The sequence below is a fragment of the Panulirus ornatus genome, chromosome 71 (assembly GCF_036320965.1).
Source record: "Panulirus ornatus isolate Po-2019 chromosome 71, ASM3632096v1, whole genome shotgun sequence".
NCBI classification, from domain to species: Eukaryota; Metazoa; Arthropoda; class Malacostraca; order Decapoda; family Palinuridae; genus Panulirus; species Panulirus ornatus.
Genome location: NC_092294.1, coordinates 11460504 through 11481180, shown reverse-complemented (window position 1 = coordinate 11481180; position 20677 = coordinate 11460504). Strand labels below are relative to the sequence as shown.

Below are 20677 nucleotides of genomic sequence, written 5' to 3'. Positions count from 1 at the left end.
TCTTCCTACTTAAGTGTGATATATTTCACAGTAGTTTATGCTGAGAATGATTCATGGAATGGCTCGTTTATATATCCTGGTTACGTTGTATATATCTTCTCAGCAAACAGAATCATCTCGCCTTAATATGCACGTAAACTAGCCAGCTTATCATAAGGTAGTTATGAGGTGTTAAGGTTGTTACATTTCAGTTTCCTTGTAGTTCCTACGTTAGAATATGGCAATTTGTGATGAGGTAGTTGGGTTGATACGTAGTTGATTACTAAGGGAATTAGGCCAGAGCACTCTGTGTTATAGGCTATTAGTCTCTTAAGTGTTATTATCAAAGTGTGACTGTCACACTGGCGCTTGGCTTATGACTGTCATGACTGGACTCATGGGTGTCGTGACTAGACCCATAGGTGTCACAATTTACGTTTATCGTTTGATCAAATTCTAAAGTGATGTGATTACACTCTTGCGTGACGTAATCATCAGATGGTACAATCATAACGCTTTCTATGTGTCGTATTTAGACTTCTCATTGCAATGATAAGGAGAACAAGGGGGAGGGGGTCACGATGATTTGGCTTTGATATAGTGTGTTGCAATGATGACCAGCACTAGGGGGAGCCAGCGTCACTGTAGGTGCAGTGCCATCCACAAAGGGTCGAAATAGTGTCACTGTTGTTACCAGTGCCATCTACAGCTAGCCGCCATAATCACTGGCGTGAAGAAACTGTGCTTTTCCCTCACTGTCTTGTTGCAAAGAAGTTGTTCTTCACTGCCACCTAGCGGCGGCAAGCACACACCAGAAGTCTCCGTCATCACAGTTGTTCATCTCCATCATATGAACCGTTCACCAGGACAACATCCGTTGTTAAGACTGTCAAGTATTACGGTCAGAAACTGCGTCACATGTTACCATTAAGATTGAGTCACAAATTACACCGACTCTCTTGGGTTTAAGTTAATCTAACTTTGCTCTAATGTAAACAGAGATTTTCCATAGATTTCAAGACAAAGTATTCCTTAATTGTTACCAAAACCATCCACAAACTTTGATGTAATCCTACAAAGTTTGGATTAAGAATTTCCTCAGGGCTGGATACGAACCCTGCAAACATACACACACACACACACACACACACACACACACACACACACACTGGTGTGGACGCGTCGGTCACAGCCTTCTCGTGCAGACCCAACCAGTCGCTTAATTAATACAGCCTTCCACTCAGCCTCTTAATAAAGTTGGGGCATTAAAGGCAAAGTTATAGCGTTGGTGTGATCCTTCCCAGCGAGGAGTTTGCCAGGCTTTCCCAGCAGTAGGGGCATGCAGCCCAGCTGAGGCCTGGGGCAGTATTGATCTCTAAGACAGAGGGCAGTAAAGGCGCTTTTCACCCGGGAAGTTTACGACTTTGGTGGTGTCATAAGCATTGCTTTCCTGCGATTTAAAGATTGTGTTGCTATTGGAAAGAAACTTTGCAAGGGATATCGGATGCGTTTTACTTCAGTGGTTGAGAACCAGTATTGTGGCTGCTGCTGTCTGCCGCTAGTGGCACCTTGTCTTTTATTTTTTGCAAACTCTCGGATGGTACAATAACTTGTCAGGCGGTACGATAACTTCGAAGATGATGCGATAACTTGTCAGATGGTACGATAACTTCTCAAGTGGTTAGATAACTTGTTTGCAGGTACGATACTTTGTCAGATGGCACGACAACTTTTCTGGTGGTACGACAATTTCTCATATGATACGACACCTTGTTAGATGGTACGATCAGATTCTTGTCTGGCCATCATAACAATATGTGTTTTTTCCTTGTAATCTCGTATGGACAGAAATCACCAAGCAAATGTTAGCTCGTAGGTTATCAAATTTCACTGTTATGTGGTCAGATACACTATTACTTACGATATATAGTAATCTGAAATTTCTTTACAGTTCTTTTTAATCTTCATATGACAGAACACCAATAATTTGACTAGTATTATGTTGGAAAATTTCGCAGTTCCACATTCATGAATATTCCACGTAGGAGTAAATAATACACAAAACTTGGAGTGTGGGCTAAAAATACCCAAGAATGGGAACTGTATTAAATGACTATTTACCAACACACCGAATGGCAACATCTTTTTAAAGGGGACGTGACAGTGTCAAAGGAAAACGGGTTAAGGCAAGGGTAACTAGTGAAAGGGTTAAGGGAAGGGTAACTAGCGAAAGGGTTAAGGCAAGGGTGACTGGTTAAAGGGTTAAGGCAAGGATGGCTGGGTGAATAGTGAAAGGGTTAAGGGAAGAGTGCCTGATGGAAGGTTTAAGGTAAAGACAGTAGGGAGATCACTGGACCGATCACACACACTGTACTGGGTAGGGATAATGTCACTGTATTATTATGTACTTCTTAATTAATCTCTTGGTCTCCTTAATTACACTTCGAGTGCGATAATTGAACTTTTGAGTGCCCTGGTTAGGCCCTTGAGTCACATAATTAATCTCTAAAGGGCCTGACTACGCTTTCACTGGCATAATTAAACTCGTTTGAAATTGGAGTCGAACCCTAATTAATTCATGAGGAAAAGCGATAATGAGAAATATGTTTGCTATAATTAGACAGGAGTACCATAATTAGTTTTCTGAACGCTTCTATCATAATCTAAGTGCAATAATTAACGACCCACATGTTATTGCTATATTCTAACTGCACTGATCATTCTCGCAGTATAATTGAGCTGTAACATGTCATAACTGATCCCTATAATTAGACCAGTGAACATTATACTCCCATAATTATTCAGCATCTTCATTATCAAACATAGACCTCTCAATGTTCTAAGTGCGTCTGCTGGATTATATAATGTTACCTCTGAGTATAATGATAAGAATCTTAAATATTCTATTAGTCTGTATGAGGTATTTATTTTTAAGTATTATAGTTAAAGCTTCCGTAACGGTAGGGAGACTTCTGGGATCTGGGACCAGACATTAGGAGCGGAGTATGACTTTAAAAATGAGTATTTTGCTCTGACTCTCGGAGGTTGAACATTTCCGTTGGCTGTTGAACATTTTCTCTACCTTTGGAAATTTATTTCGTCATGGAGAAAGATATATTGGGACGCCAACTAAATTGATCGCAAACTTCAGGTCTCCATTTTCATTGTATTTAAGAATTTAGAAATATGTTCTATGGATTAGAAAACAATGCGTCCAACTTTAGGCTTCACTGTAGCTCAGATTTCTTTGTCTGTCCTTTAAAACTTCCCATGTGTTTGTTTTTCAAAATAAAGTTGTTATCATCACTTCAGATCAACAGCCATCATTTCAATCAGATGATTTCTGAACTTTCCTCGAGAATTTCTTCATAGCAACTACAACGTTTTGCATAGGAGAAAACTTATCATACAGAATCGTTCAATAAAACTTTTAAAATCAAGGGATAAGTGATTCAAATCCCTGGTGATGTACTGTGTTGTGCTCCAAGTTGGAAAGAAACTGAACTTGCAGGAACTTAACGTGGAAGGCTTGGTCTATGATGGATTAAGTTATGAGAGGCGCATCATGCGTCTTGCACCGTCTCAAGTGTCCAGTTGGCAATATGGCAAAGGTTTAAGCTGGGCAGACCTGGTTCATCTGTACCCAGGGTGACCAAGGTGGACAATATTCCCTCTGAGAACGTTATACATGACCTCTCCTGGCTTGTTTTGACCATTACTTGCACACACACACACACACACACACACACACACACACACACACACACACACACACACACACACACACACACACAAACCTCCGTTAGACAAATCGCCCTCCGTTATCATCCAGGCAACAGAGAGCCTGGCGTCCCGGGAGGCTCACTGAACCTTTGAGCTTGTCCCCTGAGACAACGGGAGATAAAGACAACAAGAAAACGCTCAGGATACAAAGGGCGTCGTCAGGGGAAGACGACAGGGCAGGAGCACGTCCTCTTCATCACTGACCCTCACAAACTGTCGAGATAATTTCAGGTTTCATCAAGGAGCGGAGAGATGAAAGAACGGCTCGCGTTCATCACTATCCTGAAATGGAATTTTAACATCAGAAAATGTTAATGCGTGACGCGCCGTCTGGAAGACAACGAAGAAAAAGTTTGTTATTAGAAAGTGTGCGTAGAGTGACACGAGAAATATTTATGTGAGAAGAAAAATAGGAAAATAGTTGATTGATGCAAGAGATACGGAACGATAGCAGAGAAAATAAAAGAAAATCAAAAGAATTTGCATAATCTATTCGCTTTGAAGACGCATAATGAATGGGGTGTGGGATGTTTCGAAAATTCTTGAGTCATGCCTAAGCTGCTGCAGACTAGGAAAGTCTGACCCACAAGGAGGAGGGCAGGTGTTACGTTGTGTGGGAGGAAGTCTGAGATGTCAGGGTAGAGGCTGGGTTGGTGTGGATGTGTTGAGCCCTTGTCGTGTTTGATGTTGATAATGACAGAGGACGTATGGCTAGAGCAACAACACTAGGGAATTATGAGAAAGACGTGGAAACTGGTGATGTCATTTGCAGATTTTGTTGCACGTATGAGGGAAAACGAGAGAAACTGCAGGAAACGTATGTGTAAAGTCGAGTCTGTGTAAGAAACCTGAAATTTATTATGAAAAGAGCAATGTATTGTCGAAGGAGAGCAAGGGGAGTCACGGTGAGGGGGTTTTGATAGATGAAGTGATGATAGAAAGGCCTCTGAACCTCCATTATTTGTGAAGTCTTGTTAATGAAGATGGAGGAGCGGACTGTAAAATATTTGGTATGAGATGAAAGCTGGGGAGAATATGGCAGTTTATAGGAGACGAGGAGACGAGTTTGAAAGTGTGGCGGAGACTGTTTGGTGGTACAATTTATCATCATACATTGAAGCACAGGAAGTGGAAGGTGCCTTCCTGCGGCTACAGGAATAGAGTGAGGGTAGGAGCTATGCAGAGAGAGAGAGAGAGAGAGAGAGAGAGAGAGAGAGAGAGAGAGAGAGAGAGAGAGATTCTGTATACTATTTGTTAAACTCAAAATATAGTAATATGCTACTTTCAATGTTTATTTGTATTTACGTTAATGGGCAAGATTACACACACACACACACACACACACACACACACACACACACACACACACACACACACACACAAACATTAATAGACATACTGTATTTTCAGCCGAAGAGCTGAACAAATCGAAAAAAAAAGTTTATTATTCATTATTTTCATTATCGTTATCATTATTATCATAACTATTATAATCAATTATCATTAGTATATCAAAATTAGTATTACACGCACGTCTGTTAATATAAATCTGATCACAATTCATCAAAACTAACTTTGTGTTGTGTTAGTGAAACATGGGTTGTGAAACCCGTAGAGTTTAGCCCGGTGGTAATGTAACGTGGGTAGGCGGGACCGTAGACTTTTCTCCCCGCCGCTGCGCTTTAATAAAACGTGGGTCGATAAGTCCGTAGACTTTCCATCGTGGAAATGACTTTGGTAAGTTCTTAGAGTTTCTGATGCGGTGCTGAAATGTAGGTTTTTGGCTCCCCTTAAGAGAAGGGCTGAGCAGCTCAGATTATCCACAGCGGCAGCCAGTCTGAAGGCCAGAGCTGAGAAGGATTAGTCGAGCAATACCCCTGAGGAACCCGGTGCCTGAAGCTCCGGTGTGAGACGGAGGGGATAGATAGATAGATAGATAGATAGAGAGAGAGAGAGAGAGAGAGAGAGAGAGAGAGAGAGAGAGAGAGAGAGAGAGAGAGAGAGAGAGAGTGTCTCTTCGTTCTTTAAGTTTTATAAATTCTTTAGTAATAGTAACGTAAATCTTTTTCAGAACTTTATCATGAGATTAAAACTTCGACAAGACAACTTAACTCAAGTCTGCTGTTTCACGCGATCACCCATTGCCTCTCTATTGCCCCCATTATCTAGAGCGTTGGAAGAATCTTCCCCATTTGTCCATGACTAACCATTAACCCCGACACTCCACTGATCACCTCATTTAAACTTACCCTCCGAAGTTACGAAAATAAACGAAGCTTAATGAATCTCCCATCTATCCACTGTGTGCCGTACTTTTCCCCATTACTTCCCATTTTCTCCAATTCTAAAGTAAGTGGAATCTTAGTATAAGTTTGTCCCAAAGTGTGTTTTTTCCTAAATGACAACAGATCTTTCCCAGTGAATATTTTTGGTCTGTAAAGTTACGTCTGTATTTCCTTCTTTACCACTTTCCAGTAATTGGCTTCTTAAACCTATTACACTGTACACTACTCTGCATCTCAAGATTATCACACTCAAGTTTACTTTGTTTGGTGAATTGTGTGTAGTATATACGCCACATGTCTCCAGTTATACACCCAATACTGAAATTTCTACTTCTTATTTCATGAAATATAATCTTGTCCCAATTCATACTCCCTTTGTATGGCCCATTTTTTTCATATATAAACCTCATTTTCCAAATTCATTTGCCCCATATCTCCAAATGTAAATCTTACAGTACCAGTTTACAGGTCCTATTTATTACTTTTAAATCCCATTTTGCCCAGATTTCATGCCCCATTTCCCCAGATATGGACCCCATATTCCCAGCTCAGACCGGAGTCTGCAACCCTTGACCCAGCCATTCTCCAGCGTCGACCCACCCGCCCACTTCCCCGACATCATTACAGTGAGATATTCTCCTCCAGCATCAGGGGAAGCCCGGAATTTATTGAACATGAATAGATAAGAATATCCGAACGTGGTAACGAACATCTTTGCTGAATAACTGAATACACAAACTTTGATTAATATTTATCAGTATTTAGACTGATCGCAGGAAAGGATGAGTTGATTCCATCTAGATAACTCCTTAGATTTATTTTTACTGTATATATGAAATGATGGAAGACTGAGAGAAGCCACACGAAAACTTTCTGAAGCGTATGATAAATTTTTGTTTTTCAAAATAACATTTCAGTGTTATTTGTGGGTTCTCCACTTACACGAATTTAGAAAATATTATATATATCTTGTCTTCAAAGATATTTGCCCAGTCTTCGATCAGAATTTCTGTATTCATTACAGTTGTCTTTGGTTAATGGTAAAGTGCGAATATATTTTGTGTTATCCTGGTTTTATCGTAATCTAGGATTAATACAGCCTACTGTAGGTGTTGTCTAAGAGACATGTATTGGAGAAAGGGCATAAAACTTATCAGGTAAATATATTAATCACTACGAAAATTGATATCAATCAATATGTTAAGAACTGGAAATGATTTCAAACTTTTCGAAGAATATTGTTGCAAATGCAAATTTATCTTTAATCTTAAAGTGTCAAACTTCTGACCCTCATAATATCTGTATGTTCCTATGTCCGTCTGTGTTTTGTGTACTTCGGCCTCACGAGGTCATGTATGAACGGTGCGATCGTTCACCACGACCCTACGATCCTTGGATAAGATGGGGTGACATTTGACCTGACACTATTAAGGTTTTGGTCGAAAGTCAGGCCATCATACCCAGCGATCATGAAATAGTGCTCGTGGGTCTTACCGTCATTTTCAAGGGTCGTACCGTCGTGCTCATGGGTCGTACCGTCATACTCAGGGGTCGTATCGTCATGTCAAGGGTCGTGCCGTCGTGCTCACGGGTCGTACCGTCATACTCAAGGGTCGTACCGTCATGCTCAAGAGTCGATCGTAGTACTCAAGGGTCGCGCCGTCGTAATCAAGTGGTTAATATACCATGAATGTCAATTTCCTACATCATAACCAGCAGCCACCGACAATCTTGTCTCTCCCAGTTCATTGTTTTTGCTCGTGTGAGTATATCACGTGAGAACAATGCAGTGCCACCAACCACCTGGCCATAAACTATTCCTTAATCTCCCGTGAACTTCGTCTCGAGACTATTGTCCTTGAGGCGCTCGCTGTGGCGAGGGTGCCATAATCTTCCTGGTCAATATGGAAATATCCCTATGAACACAGATAACTTGGCTGGCTGAGGAAAGTCAGATTTCCTTTTTCTCTTCGTTTTCCTTTTTGTTAATCGTCGTATATTTGTTCTCGTTGCTAACTGTTGCAGTTATGTATTATCTCTTTATTCCTGCTGAATTTTTCTAGCCATGTTCTATGTTTCTAACCCAACAGAAGACTCTTTCTATATTTTTTTGTGTGAGTTCAAAACCTTACATTGATATCGGTGGGTTAGACAGTAAACTTAAGTTAGTCATCATTGTTCCTTCGATAAAATTCTTCATGAGGAAAAAGATCGTTTTACTGGCACCACATAGAGGTAATAGATGAGATTAGGGAGGCATCATTGGGGAATTTCGCGAATTTCCTACACTATAACGTCTATATCTCTCTCTAAACTCAATGTAACTCCATTATATAAAAAAAAAAATTGTGCTCGATAAAGTTCAGGAAGTCAACGGGTGTGTGTAACTTGGCGAATCTAATTATCTTCATACTTTTTTTTAACTAGGTTACATCTCAGGCCTGAGGGAGTGAAGGGTCATTCTATTTCATATCGTAGTATTTCAATTTGTTCTCTGATTATTTTTTTTGTTATTCAATGTTAGGTTAATGTCTTTTTTTCTTATCTTTACTATATCTTCGTCATTTTTTTTCTTCGTATTTCCTTTCTTTCTTCCTTCTTCTTATTCTTTTTCTTCTCTTTGCTCTCCTTCATCGCCTCAGCCGCAGCCATCCTATACTTCGCTTCCCACAGGTTCTTTCTCATATTGTTAAGAATACGATTTTTGTTGACAAACTTCCTGTGCAAGCATACATGTGTACTGATTTCCCATGCATACTTCCATGAATTCATACATACATAAATACATACATACATATATACGTACATATCTATCTCCTGTTGCCAGATTTGTGTATATTTCTGAAGGAAATTCTATTGCCTTAGTCTAGATATTTATCAGCAGGAATATACGGTCATATATATATTATGATGTTCCTATGTAATAATTTAGTTTATCAGCTGTGGAAATATAGAGTGAGAGTGCAGGAAGTGATAGGTGAGAGAGAGAGAGAGAGAGAGAGAGAGAGAGAGAGAGAGAGAGAGAGAGAGAGAGAGAGAGAGAGAGAGAGAGAGAGAGAGAGAGAGAGAGAGAGAGAGAGACCATCGAGGGAAAAAACACCAGCACATGACTTCACATTTCCTCGTGTAATCTAGTTTGGAGGGCCATCCATCTTGTCCCAGGTCCTCTGGAGGCTTCCTTAATGTCCTTTTTTCCCCTTCGCGTGTCCTCTGCTGACGTATACATCAACCCCTCCCTGGCGAGCCATTGATGATCTCCAATCTAATCTTAACTTCATTAATCAATCAGGTTTAGATGTATCTATGCATATATATCTTTGGCCTCAACTAATTTGTTGCAATTTTGCAGGTTGACCTGAAACACAGTAAACAGAAGAAGGTAGCAATATCGTGAAGGTGGGTATCGACCTGAGGGAATTCTACATGTCAGTCGAGTGGGATATTCTTGAGGTACCAGCACGAAGGAACCAGGAGTACATCCCTGGCGAGGTGGAACCTTACCCAGGTAATGTTGCCTCTAGCAGGGACCTAACAGGCTCTCTTGAGACCTTCCAGGTAATGTTGCTTTGCAAGATCTGGTGAACACTTCTGCGTACCTAACTCACTCTTGGTCCTCCTTTCCCTGATTTTTTTTTTTTTTTATGTTTTGTTGCGCTCCTTAACATCCCTAAAACATTCAACAGGCTGTGGCATGTCTTCCTCCTTCCTTTGGCTTTTCCGTTTTTATTTGCACTCTCTTTCTCTTTCTGTCTTCCTAATAGTAATTTGCTGTTGTGATAAGACGAGTACTATTGATATAAATATATGATATTTTGATATAAATGTATGAGTCATAGGGTGTATCAGGGAGCGAATGTTCCGGGGGCATTGAAAAATGTGCCGAAAGAGAGGTCGCTATCCGGGAGGGCCGACATGGGTATATTTAAAGCTATAGTAATCCCACAATGTTGTATGGATGCGAGGCAGGGGCTATAGATGAGGATGTGTGGTGATAAAATGAGTGTGGATGAAATAGCTAAAGAGGGTGTGCTGAAATAGTTTGGATAGATACAAAATGAGCGAAGAGGGGTTAACAGAGAGGCTATCTATGTCAGAAGTAAAGGGTATGAAGAGGAAGGGAAAACTAACTAGGAGATGGAGGGACCTGAATAAGTAGGAGGGTGAAAGGGATAGAGTGAATTGGATAAATATGGTTGATAGGGGTCGACGTTCAGGTAATGGACTGAACCAGGACATGTGGAGTAGCCAAGATGAATTATGGAAAATTTTGTGGTGCCTGGCTGTGGATGGGGGGCTGTGGTTTTGGTACGTTGCACATGTCAGCTAGAGAATGGAATGTGAGGAAATGTGGAATGGCATCGTCTGTTCCTAGCGCTACCTCGCTCATGCGGGAAACGGTGATTTTATATATATATATATATATATATATATATATATATATATATATATATATATATATATATATATATATATATTCTTATAAAAGTCTGTAATCGAATTTGTGTTTGTAATAAAACAATATATGTATGTATTAATCTTTGCATATATGTATACTATATATATACATGTATACCTATATTTACATTCTTACTCTAATATACATGTTATTTACATTGTTTCTTGTGCCTGCGTTCGAATGTTGGGCAAGCTGTTACGTGTGACCCAGCCACCACCTCAGGCCCCACCAACCCTGACTTAAGCTGCCTCATTTCTCCTCCCTCCACACACACATAGACACACTCACACACACCTGCTGGTAAGAAGAAAATATACGTGTGTATATATTCCCACCTGTCTGGGAACGTTACATATCCACTCTCCTGGAACATTGCCTGAGCCACGGTCCTGGAACACTGCCTCTTCAGGACCCTGGAAAACCACATGGTCGTGGAACATTGCCTACTCCAGGGTCCTGGAATACTCCACGGTCCTGAACCTCCATACTTCTTTGTCTGGTTTCTGTGGGTGAAGGTAATGCTAATGGAACCATTAAGGAAGGTTTCTTGAGCTCAAATTTATTAAAAAGACTTGTTGCAGGCGACGCTTTACGACCAGTAAGAACACACACACACACACACACACACACACACACACACACACACACACACAGTTCCATCATCAGCCACACGTCCCCATTCTAGAACTCTGTCCTCGCCCTTCCCACAATATCAACACACATAATCCTATTTAACACGTGAATGCGTTGTACCCTCCTTGATCTCGACACAATTCATCTCTGTCTGTACATACAACTGGCCAACAATTGGTAGTCTGAATGTGAGAGTTATGATTGTGGCGCTAAAGCCAGCTCCTCTCCCTCCACTGACACCTTTCACCGATCCTATCCCTCTGTTGAGACCTCTCACTGCTCTTCTCCCTCCACTGACACCTCACTACTCTTCTCCCTCCAGTGACGCCTCTCACTGCTCCTCTCCCTCCAGTGACACCTCTCACTGCTCCTCTCCCTCCACTGACACCTCTCACTCTCGGCAGATATCACCTTCAACCTGACGATGCGGCGGAAGACACTCTTCTACACCGTCAACCTTATCATCCCCTGCGTCGGCATCTCCTTCCTCACCGTACTCGTCTTCTATCTTCCCTCGGACTCTGGAGAGAAGGTGATCTCTGGCCCCTGCTGGCTCTCAGGGGGTGGTGCTAAATGGTTGTGGGGAATGGTGTTGGTGGGCCCTCAGTGGAAGTGTTTATGACTGTTAGAGGGTGGTGTTAATGACTCCCAGGGGTGGTGTTAACAACGGTCAGGGATGGTGTTATCATTTGTCAGGTGTGATGCTGGTGACATCAGTCATGTTTTGAAAGGGCTAGTGAGGGTAGGTGAGGCCAGCGGTGGCTTCCGGGGGCGTGAGGTTTAAGAACCCGAGGTGTGTCGGAGAGGGAATGAGAAAGTGACCATGAGAGTGAGGCTTTACCTGGGGATATAGGGTATGTATACGGGTAAGGGGGGATGGGGCTGTACCTGGGAGCTTAGGGGAACTTAGTGGTGTAAAGGAGAAAGTATAGAGAGTAGAGATGATAGCAGTGATGACAATTAGATAGGAGTTTATTTTTTATCTGACCTGTTCCAGTGAAACTGACGAAGCTAGTTTTGCGATATCTTACCTGAGCGGTCGTCACTGTTCCCGGCTAGAGTTGTGGTGTGTGAGGCAAGGCAACACCTGGGGTTCTAGTAAGCTTTACGTGTCACGGTCGGGGACGCAGTCTGGAACCATGATTGGAGCAAGAGGGTCATAGGCAGATCCCGAAAGATGCGCAGCTTCAGTATAACGTGAGGGAGATCGTCGTCCTCATGCACACCTGCCGGGTACTAGAGAGCGTTTTCTTGGCTGTGTAGAGACGTGGAAGTGTTGGTGATGGCTGGTCACCTGGACGTAGGATAGTTCATCATACCTGGGTGGATGAGGGAGGCACTGACGGGGAACCGTGGTGATGGTGGTGCCTCTGAGGGTCCAAACACGCAACAGGTGGCATCTCAGTGATGAGGTTCAAGACTAAAGGTCACATTCATTAAATAACTAGAGTTTCTAATGGGCGTTTCAGTCTGAAATGTAGAGTTTAAATCTTTTCTCAGTTGGGTTATAATTTTATGGCTATGAGAGAGAAGCTGGGATACCTCCATTATACGCTTGGAGAAATATTTGATATTATTCATTTGTCATCGTGAAATTGGTCGCGAGAGAGTTTACCCCTTCAAGAATGCTTTGACAAAATCAAATGACGGTGAATACTGATAACTGAGAAGGTACAAGAAAGGGATTTACAAATTTATTGTTACAAGGAAGTTAAAGTTTTCCAAAAGACGTCAAGATATCAGGATGTTGCTGGAATACCGAGGAATGAACGACTCGTACCTTCAGGTAATGCTGGAGGGAATATGAAGAGGAAAGGAACAAGGAAAGGCGAAAAGAGATGAAATATAAAGATAAGTGAAAATAACATCACAAGATATTATCATAAGGCTGGGAAATGAATGTGGACCAAGTATGGTTGAGAAAGTCTGGTACAAAGAGAGACTGCTGAAGACTTTGAGGGAGAGGAAAATGTGTCAACAGTCTCCTGTGTCAGCATGTACACTATTTTCCACCATCATAGAACTTGATACATGCAGGATCTTCCTGTTGCTACCCTGTTCAGACCTTCATTTGTTGAAGGTCCGGTTCATATTAAAGCTCCGGTACCTGGTGATGTTGCATGTCCGGAATATGCTGAAGGTCATGTTACAAGTCGTGACAACAACAGGGAGATGTAGGTCTCTAGTCTCTGGGATTACCAGTTCGTTGACCACCCGGCAGATCATAACATCCGCATCTCCAAGGTAACGTTGCTAGAGTGGAACCACTGCTGGGGAGAACGTGGTCATCATGTATACGTTGCTAGAGTGGAACCACTGCTGGGAAAACGCTGAAGAAAACGTTGCTATAGTGGAATCACTGCTGGAGGAAACGTTGCCATCAAGGAAACGTTTGTAGAGTGGAATCAGTGGTGCTCAAAGGTTGACCTCTGCCTCTACAAACACAGCCACCCATTGAGTACCTCTCCTGCTGGTGTGAGGTGGACCAGCGTGACCCAGTGACCCCTGGCGCACCAGGAGGAAGTGGTGGCTCTTGCCACTCAGGTCACGGAGAGGGCTGCATCCTGACCATTGCCGCACCAACTGCTGGCCCCATGACTTTCATATGTCAAAGTTCATCCTGTTATAAGCGATAAGGTCATGACAGGGTTGACCCACGCTGGAACTCAGAGAGCACCGATTCTTCATTATTGTTTATTTCTTAGACATCTGAAGCATCCAGTTTTTTAATAAGTTAATGGAAGTTAAGTTAGTAAACAATTTGGCGAAGGTTGGATGTTCATCAAAGGATAAACTTGTAAACAATGTTATCTGCTTAAGCTTTTGCGTCGAGAATCATAAAAGATTAACTTAATTTCTTGTTGGTATGTTGGTGATTTTTTTCTTTGCTTAGGTTCAACTAACTGCTTCTTGTATTGGTTATTTCATGACCTTATAAACCATTTTATTGCTATGTGGGCTTTAAAGAAGCATGGTTTTCCATGTCAGATATATTCATAGCCAAAGGCAACTGCCAAGAGTTTATATCCGGACGCTTCAGTTATTCGGATGATTATACCAGCATCCGGATAGATGGAATCTGACGTAGAAAACTAATGTATATGTTTATGCATGTATACATATGCATGGACGTAGTGCTCTTGGAATATATTCCACAGCTGGAGGGATACAAACAGACCTCTGGGAAGGAGAAGAAATGGATTCAGAAAGTTTAGTAAATATTGTGAAGATATTCATAGTTCTGTTGGAGCGGTAATCATCATATTTGGTGTGAAGTCTTGTGGCATTAGTGAGAATATCAGTATAATGTCACCAATCAGATCACGTTTTCTCTTAATGTCTTCCTTCTTCTTCTCTCTCTTTCTCTTATTTTCTATCTCTGTTTTTTTTTCATTTTATCTTTGCCTCTCCTTCCCTCTCTTCTTATCTTTATTCTTTCTCTCATTAAAATCCACTAAGGACTAGTGAAAGATCTAAACGAATTCGCCTCGGGTATGGAAGGGAACAAAGAGTTTAATTAAAGGATTTAGAAAATTAAGGGAAAAGCTTTAAATTCCCTGACAGAAAATTGAGGAGCATTTGAAGATCTGACTCCTCAATGGGGAATTTAGATCAGCTGGAGTTATTCCAGGCGACGAGGAAAAGAGTTGAAATTCTATGATTAATCGATTTCTAAGTCGCCTGCGTCTGTATGATGACTGACAGCCATTTCCAAACATGATTCTGAATGGCAATGGTAGTAATTCCAGATCAGATCCGGTAATTATCAATCTCCAGGTCGGGGCGAGACGACCTGATCAATCTGTTCATCATTAATGAAGATATATTTCTTCGGGAACTGCTCTCGTTTAGTTCCTCAGAGACTGAGAATGAGCAGCTCCCCAGAAACTGTATTTCATAGTTCCCCAGAGACTATATCTGTATAGTTCCCAGAGGCTGCATCTTGATCACGTGATATCAGAAAAGACTTAAGTAATTAACGGAGAGTTTCCTGAAAATATAAGATCAACAACGTGAGTTAGAGCTTCAACACGAAGGATATAGTTGGAGGAACATTTCCATATTACGAATTGAATGTTTGGAGACGATTTTTAGCATCAGGAACTCTAAGAAACAGTTACAAGTTTTAAGCCCATATTACTAGAAACTATAAACCAATCACTCTGGTGTGACTGAACCCCCAAAGCCTGTAGCAGTTATCGAAGAGGCAGTAGAGAATTACATGAAGAGATTCCAGTCCTACAGTGCAGGATCATGTGAAGGAATACTCATTTCCTTGGCACAGAATCCTATTTAAGGGACTTTACGCGGACGGCGGGATGGGTCTTCGACCTAAGGCATCCAGCTGACGAGCTGATGAGGGCGGGAGGGCTGGAGGGAGCTTCTGGTAGGAGGAGAAGGGGGATGAGTTGAAGGCTCGCAGGGAGGAGGGTAGGGAGACATGTGGTGTAGGGGGAAGGGCGCAGTAGAAGCAGAAAATAAAGAAAACAGCTCAGGGAAAGCGAGGTGTTGTGGGCAATCAGCATGAAGGAGTCGATAGTGAGAAAGGGGAGGATTGAGCGATTTACAAGGAGATCTAGGAAAGGATGGAAGTCAGGAAGCGAATATTAGGAAAAGATGAAGTGGAATGGAGAGATGCATCAACGTCATAAAATGAGCCACAAAGATGGGTACCTAATGAAGGTAGCAGCGGGAGGTGAATAATGAGGATGGGTGCCTCTTGAGGGAGGAGTACTTGGTAAGGGGGTGCGAGTATCCAGAGAGGAATGGGTACCTTGTGTGCATAGGTACCTGTTGAGTGATGGGTACATTGTAAAGGAAGCGAGGGAAGTGAGTGAGAAGGATGGGTATCAGGTGGGTGTTCACAACACCAACAACGGGTCTCTGTGAGGACTTCTATCCACAACCATCACCAGCGCAGCTTGCTGGACAACTCTCTGTGGTGTGGTGTATATTGTTATTATGGTAACTGTATGTGACGTATGATGGTTCCAGGAGGAACATGTCCACTAAACCAATATAATTCTTGACATTAACTATATATATATATATATATATATATATATATATATATATATATATATATATATATATATCATAACACAACAAACTCAACCAAAAGATTACTATAAGTACACTAATTCATGATTATAATTTATTTTGAAATAAGTTTTCATGCAGTTTGCAATAGACATAAAACTTATGGTAAACTTTTCTTTACAATAATGTCAACTCATTTCTCAGAGCTGGTGTTCGTCAGAACGTCCTGGGGTAACTGTTGCCTTGGTTGTCCATCGTGACTCACACTGGAATGTGTCACTTGATAAACATTAACAAACATGTTCCAATGTTTCAGTTAGTCTCACAGTGGAATGTTTCTCATAATGAAACAATGATGAACAGTAGCAAATATGTTCTAATGTTTTAATTAGTCTCATAGTGGAATGTTTCACATGATATAAACGATGATGAACATTAACAAATTTGTTCCAATGTTTGAATCACATGCATATGTAATCATGAGGCAGTCTATGTCGTTCCAGTTATCTTTACGTTTACCTCAATTCTATAGTCTAATTTTGGTCATAGATTTTTGGCATTGAATTCTAACAGCAGTTAACAAGTTAAATGAATCTTAACAATGATAAATGTCAGGGTTTTCTGTCACACGCTTTCCAGTTCTGTACCAACCAGTGTTCAGGTTTTAAGCTAACTAGATCTCACTACTTTGATCACTAGTCTCAACAGGTTCTAAGACACACCTAACCAGCAGGCCATTCGACCCACCCGCGATGCTGTGGATGTTTGGCTGTGTCGAGGTTTCTACTCTCAGGTGTTCTGAGTTTATGCAGACTTGTTCCTCAGAGACAAGGGAGCTCAAGATATGTACCCGAAGAAGATCAGGTTTTAGTGGCGTTGCTGACTGACCCTCATCACAGCCACTGAATATGTATAATGATGTATATTTATTTCAAAGGCATTTATACATGTCCATCGACTAACTGCTTCATTTACAGTTTCCTTTATGCTAATGCCATCCATGCTAAGTTATGCTGAGCATAGTATGGTAATAGATGTTTAGATATGCTATGAATATAAAGTGTAAAGATGTAAATTTCTTAAAGCTACACACGTTCAGATATACTCAACAAACTTTGAGTTCAGAATATTGATATTTTTCCTCTATATGGACAGGTGACCACAGATTTCAGTGTTATGGATATGGAATACATGAAAATTTATGGCAAGTTAGCATATCGAAACAGAAGTTGCTTTAGTGATGAATAAAAATTGATATTTATCAATATTTTGTTCATTTGGTTAGAAAAAAAGATGTAAATCATGAAAAATGAGCATTTACCAATGAATATGACGTTCGTGTCATGTGAATACTTTACAATCAGTCAACTTTCTGGAGTTTCTAATTTATCTCATAACTCACACAGTTGCTAGAAGGTCAATCACATCTTTTTTTCTAAAGTTCAGAAACATTACTCATGACAGCATTCCTTCCACAGATGCCAGAATCTTCCAAGGTAGCAGAGAAGACAGAGTTATGCCAGGGTATTTGGCTGATACACCTGTGTGAAAATACTCATTAAACAATGTTTACCTTATGATCACACCTGCAGCATAACTGTGCATGTGTCACAACATCTTGTCTCTGGCCTATCACAACAGAGGTCAAGACAACAACAAATGCACTAATACTGTGTGTTAACATGACCAACCCTCACTAACGTCCCAGGTATGACAGTATCAACACCTCAGCTCTTGACCCTCTGACTCATCTGCCAGTGTGGGAGGTTTTAACTCATGCCCGAACGTTGTCCTTAAGCTTGCTAATCTTTCTGCGCCACCTCAGCTTGCCAGCTTTACAGGTGCTAGAGGTACCAGCAACTTGAGAGCATGAGGGAGTACACAGAGCAACCTGTAGTGTGGACTCTGGCTAGACTATACCACCTAACCCCACCAAAACCCCGATATCCAACTCTACTTCAGAACGAACTTCTTTTCTCTTGCAATGCATGCGATTCTTGGTAGGACGCCATGCATAAGCCAATCAAAGAGCCCCTCCCTCACTCCAGTTTTGGACCAATAGGAGAAGGCGACGGGCGGGGCCAAGTAAAGTATATCACAGAGTTTCGTACGAACTGGATGGATTCTTGCCTTCCCATTGGTTAGGCTCTAACTTTCGTGATTAGGCTCCACCCCTCTCGTGTCCAGCTCCTTGCTAGTGAATCCGTCACTCACCTCTGAACTCTTAGTCATTTAAAGCGTGTGAGCGTAACTTGACTGATGACGTACCGAATGATATATTGCTATGATAATCATACAAAACTTCTTTAGTATTGGTGATATATAGTAAATAAATCAGGCCATCGTTTATATTTTCTAAAAGTTTTGAAGAATAACGCGTTTGTATTTTGATCAAGTGAGCTCTAATGCCTCGATTTATCTTCATGACAAATAGTAGCAGATCATCTCGACTGTTCGATGAGTGTTTCTGTACCTAGGTACTCGACCTCACCTGCCTCCCTCCACCTCCCTGCATGACCTACAGGTAGATGTGTCGATCTATCAACCTGTAGGTTTCAACAGGACACACTCCCTCTTCCCTTCTGACGACTTGAACCATTAAACCAACGTTCTTAAATGACTAACTAGACCGTGTGATGAATCACTTGAACACCTGAACCTTAGTGAGCCTTATGAACCTTACTGAGCCTCCTGATCGATCAGTTGAACACCTAAACCTAACTGAACCACCTCCAGCTTGACCGGCTAAGCATTTGAACATTACTGAACCTGCTGATCGACCACATAAATACCAGACAAACTACTGCAAGTGACCAGCATAAGAACACAAGACTCGGTCATCTAAACCAACATAACCCACAAGCCTGCCTAAACCATCACACTTACCAACAACCACCTGAAGCTAAAGGTTTAACTGATTTGCTTAAACAGCCGCTTTAACAACCGTGACTGGGCCAGCAATTTAGCTTTGCTATCAGCTATCACAGCTTTCATTGAGTTTCTCTCATCTCCATCAACAGCCCTTCCTTGATCCTAACTACCTTCCACTTTCTCCTAACTTCCCTTCATTGTGTCCTATCTCCCCTCCACTCTATGCTAACAATTTGCCATCTACTCCGCCAAGCTACCCTCCTCCAGTAACCTGCCCTTCACCCATCTCATCATTTCATCCCACAAGTTCGCTCGTATGTTTACAATCTCATCCCATTTTATCTCCCCTTCTGGTCTGACGATAACCACAGACATTTAACATCTTCCGGTGTTGATATTTAACATTAGAAACATAGCGGTAGAGATGGTTGTAATAACTTTACGAATACCGTTGCTATTAAGATGAACAGGATGGTTCGGTTATGAGGTCCCTTTATGACTTTGCTGAAGCGCCAGTCTGACCCTGGGTAGGGTCAGAGTGTGACGTTACTGTACTGCTTTACTGCTGTTAACCCAACCTAGGCCCTGGTCGGTCGGAATGTGACATCACTGTAGACTTTAACTACTGCTGACCCGATGTAGACCAGAGTCAGGTCCGAGTGTGATGTCATAACTTTGCTGAATGTCTTGCCAATTTGCTTGACGTTTGCTTTTCAGGATTGTGGTTGTTACAATACTTTAACAAACCTTGTATTCCCTCACAACGTGTTGTGGAATTATGACTCACAGGTGGATGAATTTCATGATAGTAGAAGTTAAAGAAGCGATGCAGTAAAGCAGATAACTATTATAGATCATGAAGAGATGAGACAAATCCCTGATTAATTATCTTATCAAAAACTTATTTACCAGGTCACCCACATGGAGGCTAGATTAACAGTTATCTTTATTCCAACTGATTTTAACTACTCGCTCTTGGTTTCATGTACCTGGTATCTGTAGCTCAAACTGATTTAAACTTTCACTGCAGATCAGACACCTAATCATTCACTTTAGGGGTGAACTATTTGCAATCTTTTTAGGACAATGATTTTACCAGTCACTTGAGGTATACCAGTCTGACAGTTATTGAGTCATGTTTGATTTGGTTATTGTCAACGTTAGCTCTTAGTTTCATTACAATTTTAACATTGTGTTTGATGGCGTTAACTTATCAATGCTCGATACATTCAGTTTAACAATCACTTTGCCAAACTGGAGACAGTTTGATAGTTTCCCATGCTCACTTTGATAATCGTTTTGCCTGTTTTATACAGTTATTCTAACGGTCAGTTTGCCACTCTCATTACAGTTAGTTTAAAAACCATTCAGTGCAGTCATGACGCGCGCTACGTATAATTCACGAGATAGAATACAAGCAAAGTTTACAGAGCAGAACACAACAGCGTGTTACGCTTCACTTTGGTCCAGTTGGTTCATGCAAACCAAACCAATAAGCGACACTCGGACTAAATTAAAATCTTTGGGATTGAGTTTCATTTTTTGCCTCCTCGTACAACAAAGTTGGGCAATTAATTCATTGAAGAAATGTAGAGAAAAAACTATTAACATTAATTGTGCGTCAGACGGC

At 41.3% G+C, this 20677-nt stretch overlaps 1 protein-coding gene across 1 annotated transcript in view; it reads left to right on the top strand.

Annotated features, from left to right (window-relative positions):
• The window catches only part of LOC139747961 (acetylcholine receptor subunit beta-like 2), a 240686-nt gene that overhangs the window by 173944 nt on the left and 46065 nt on the right, over window positions 1-20677 (top strand). Inside the window, 3 exon segments of the mRNA XM_071660469.1 lie at window positions 9397-9421; window positions 9424-9552; window positions 11541-11668. Of these exon segments, the coding sequence (XP_071516570.1) occupies window positions 9397-9421; window positions 9424-9552; window positions 11541-11668 (282 nt within the window).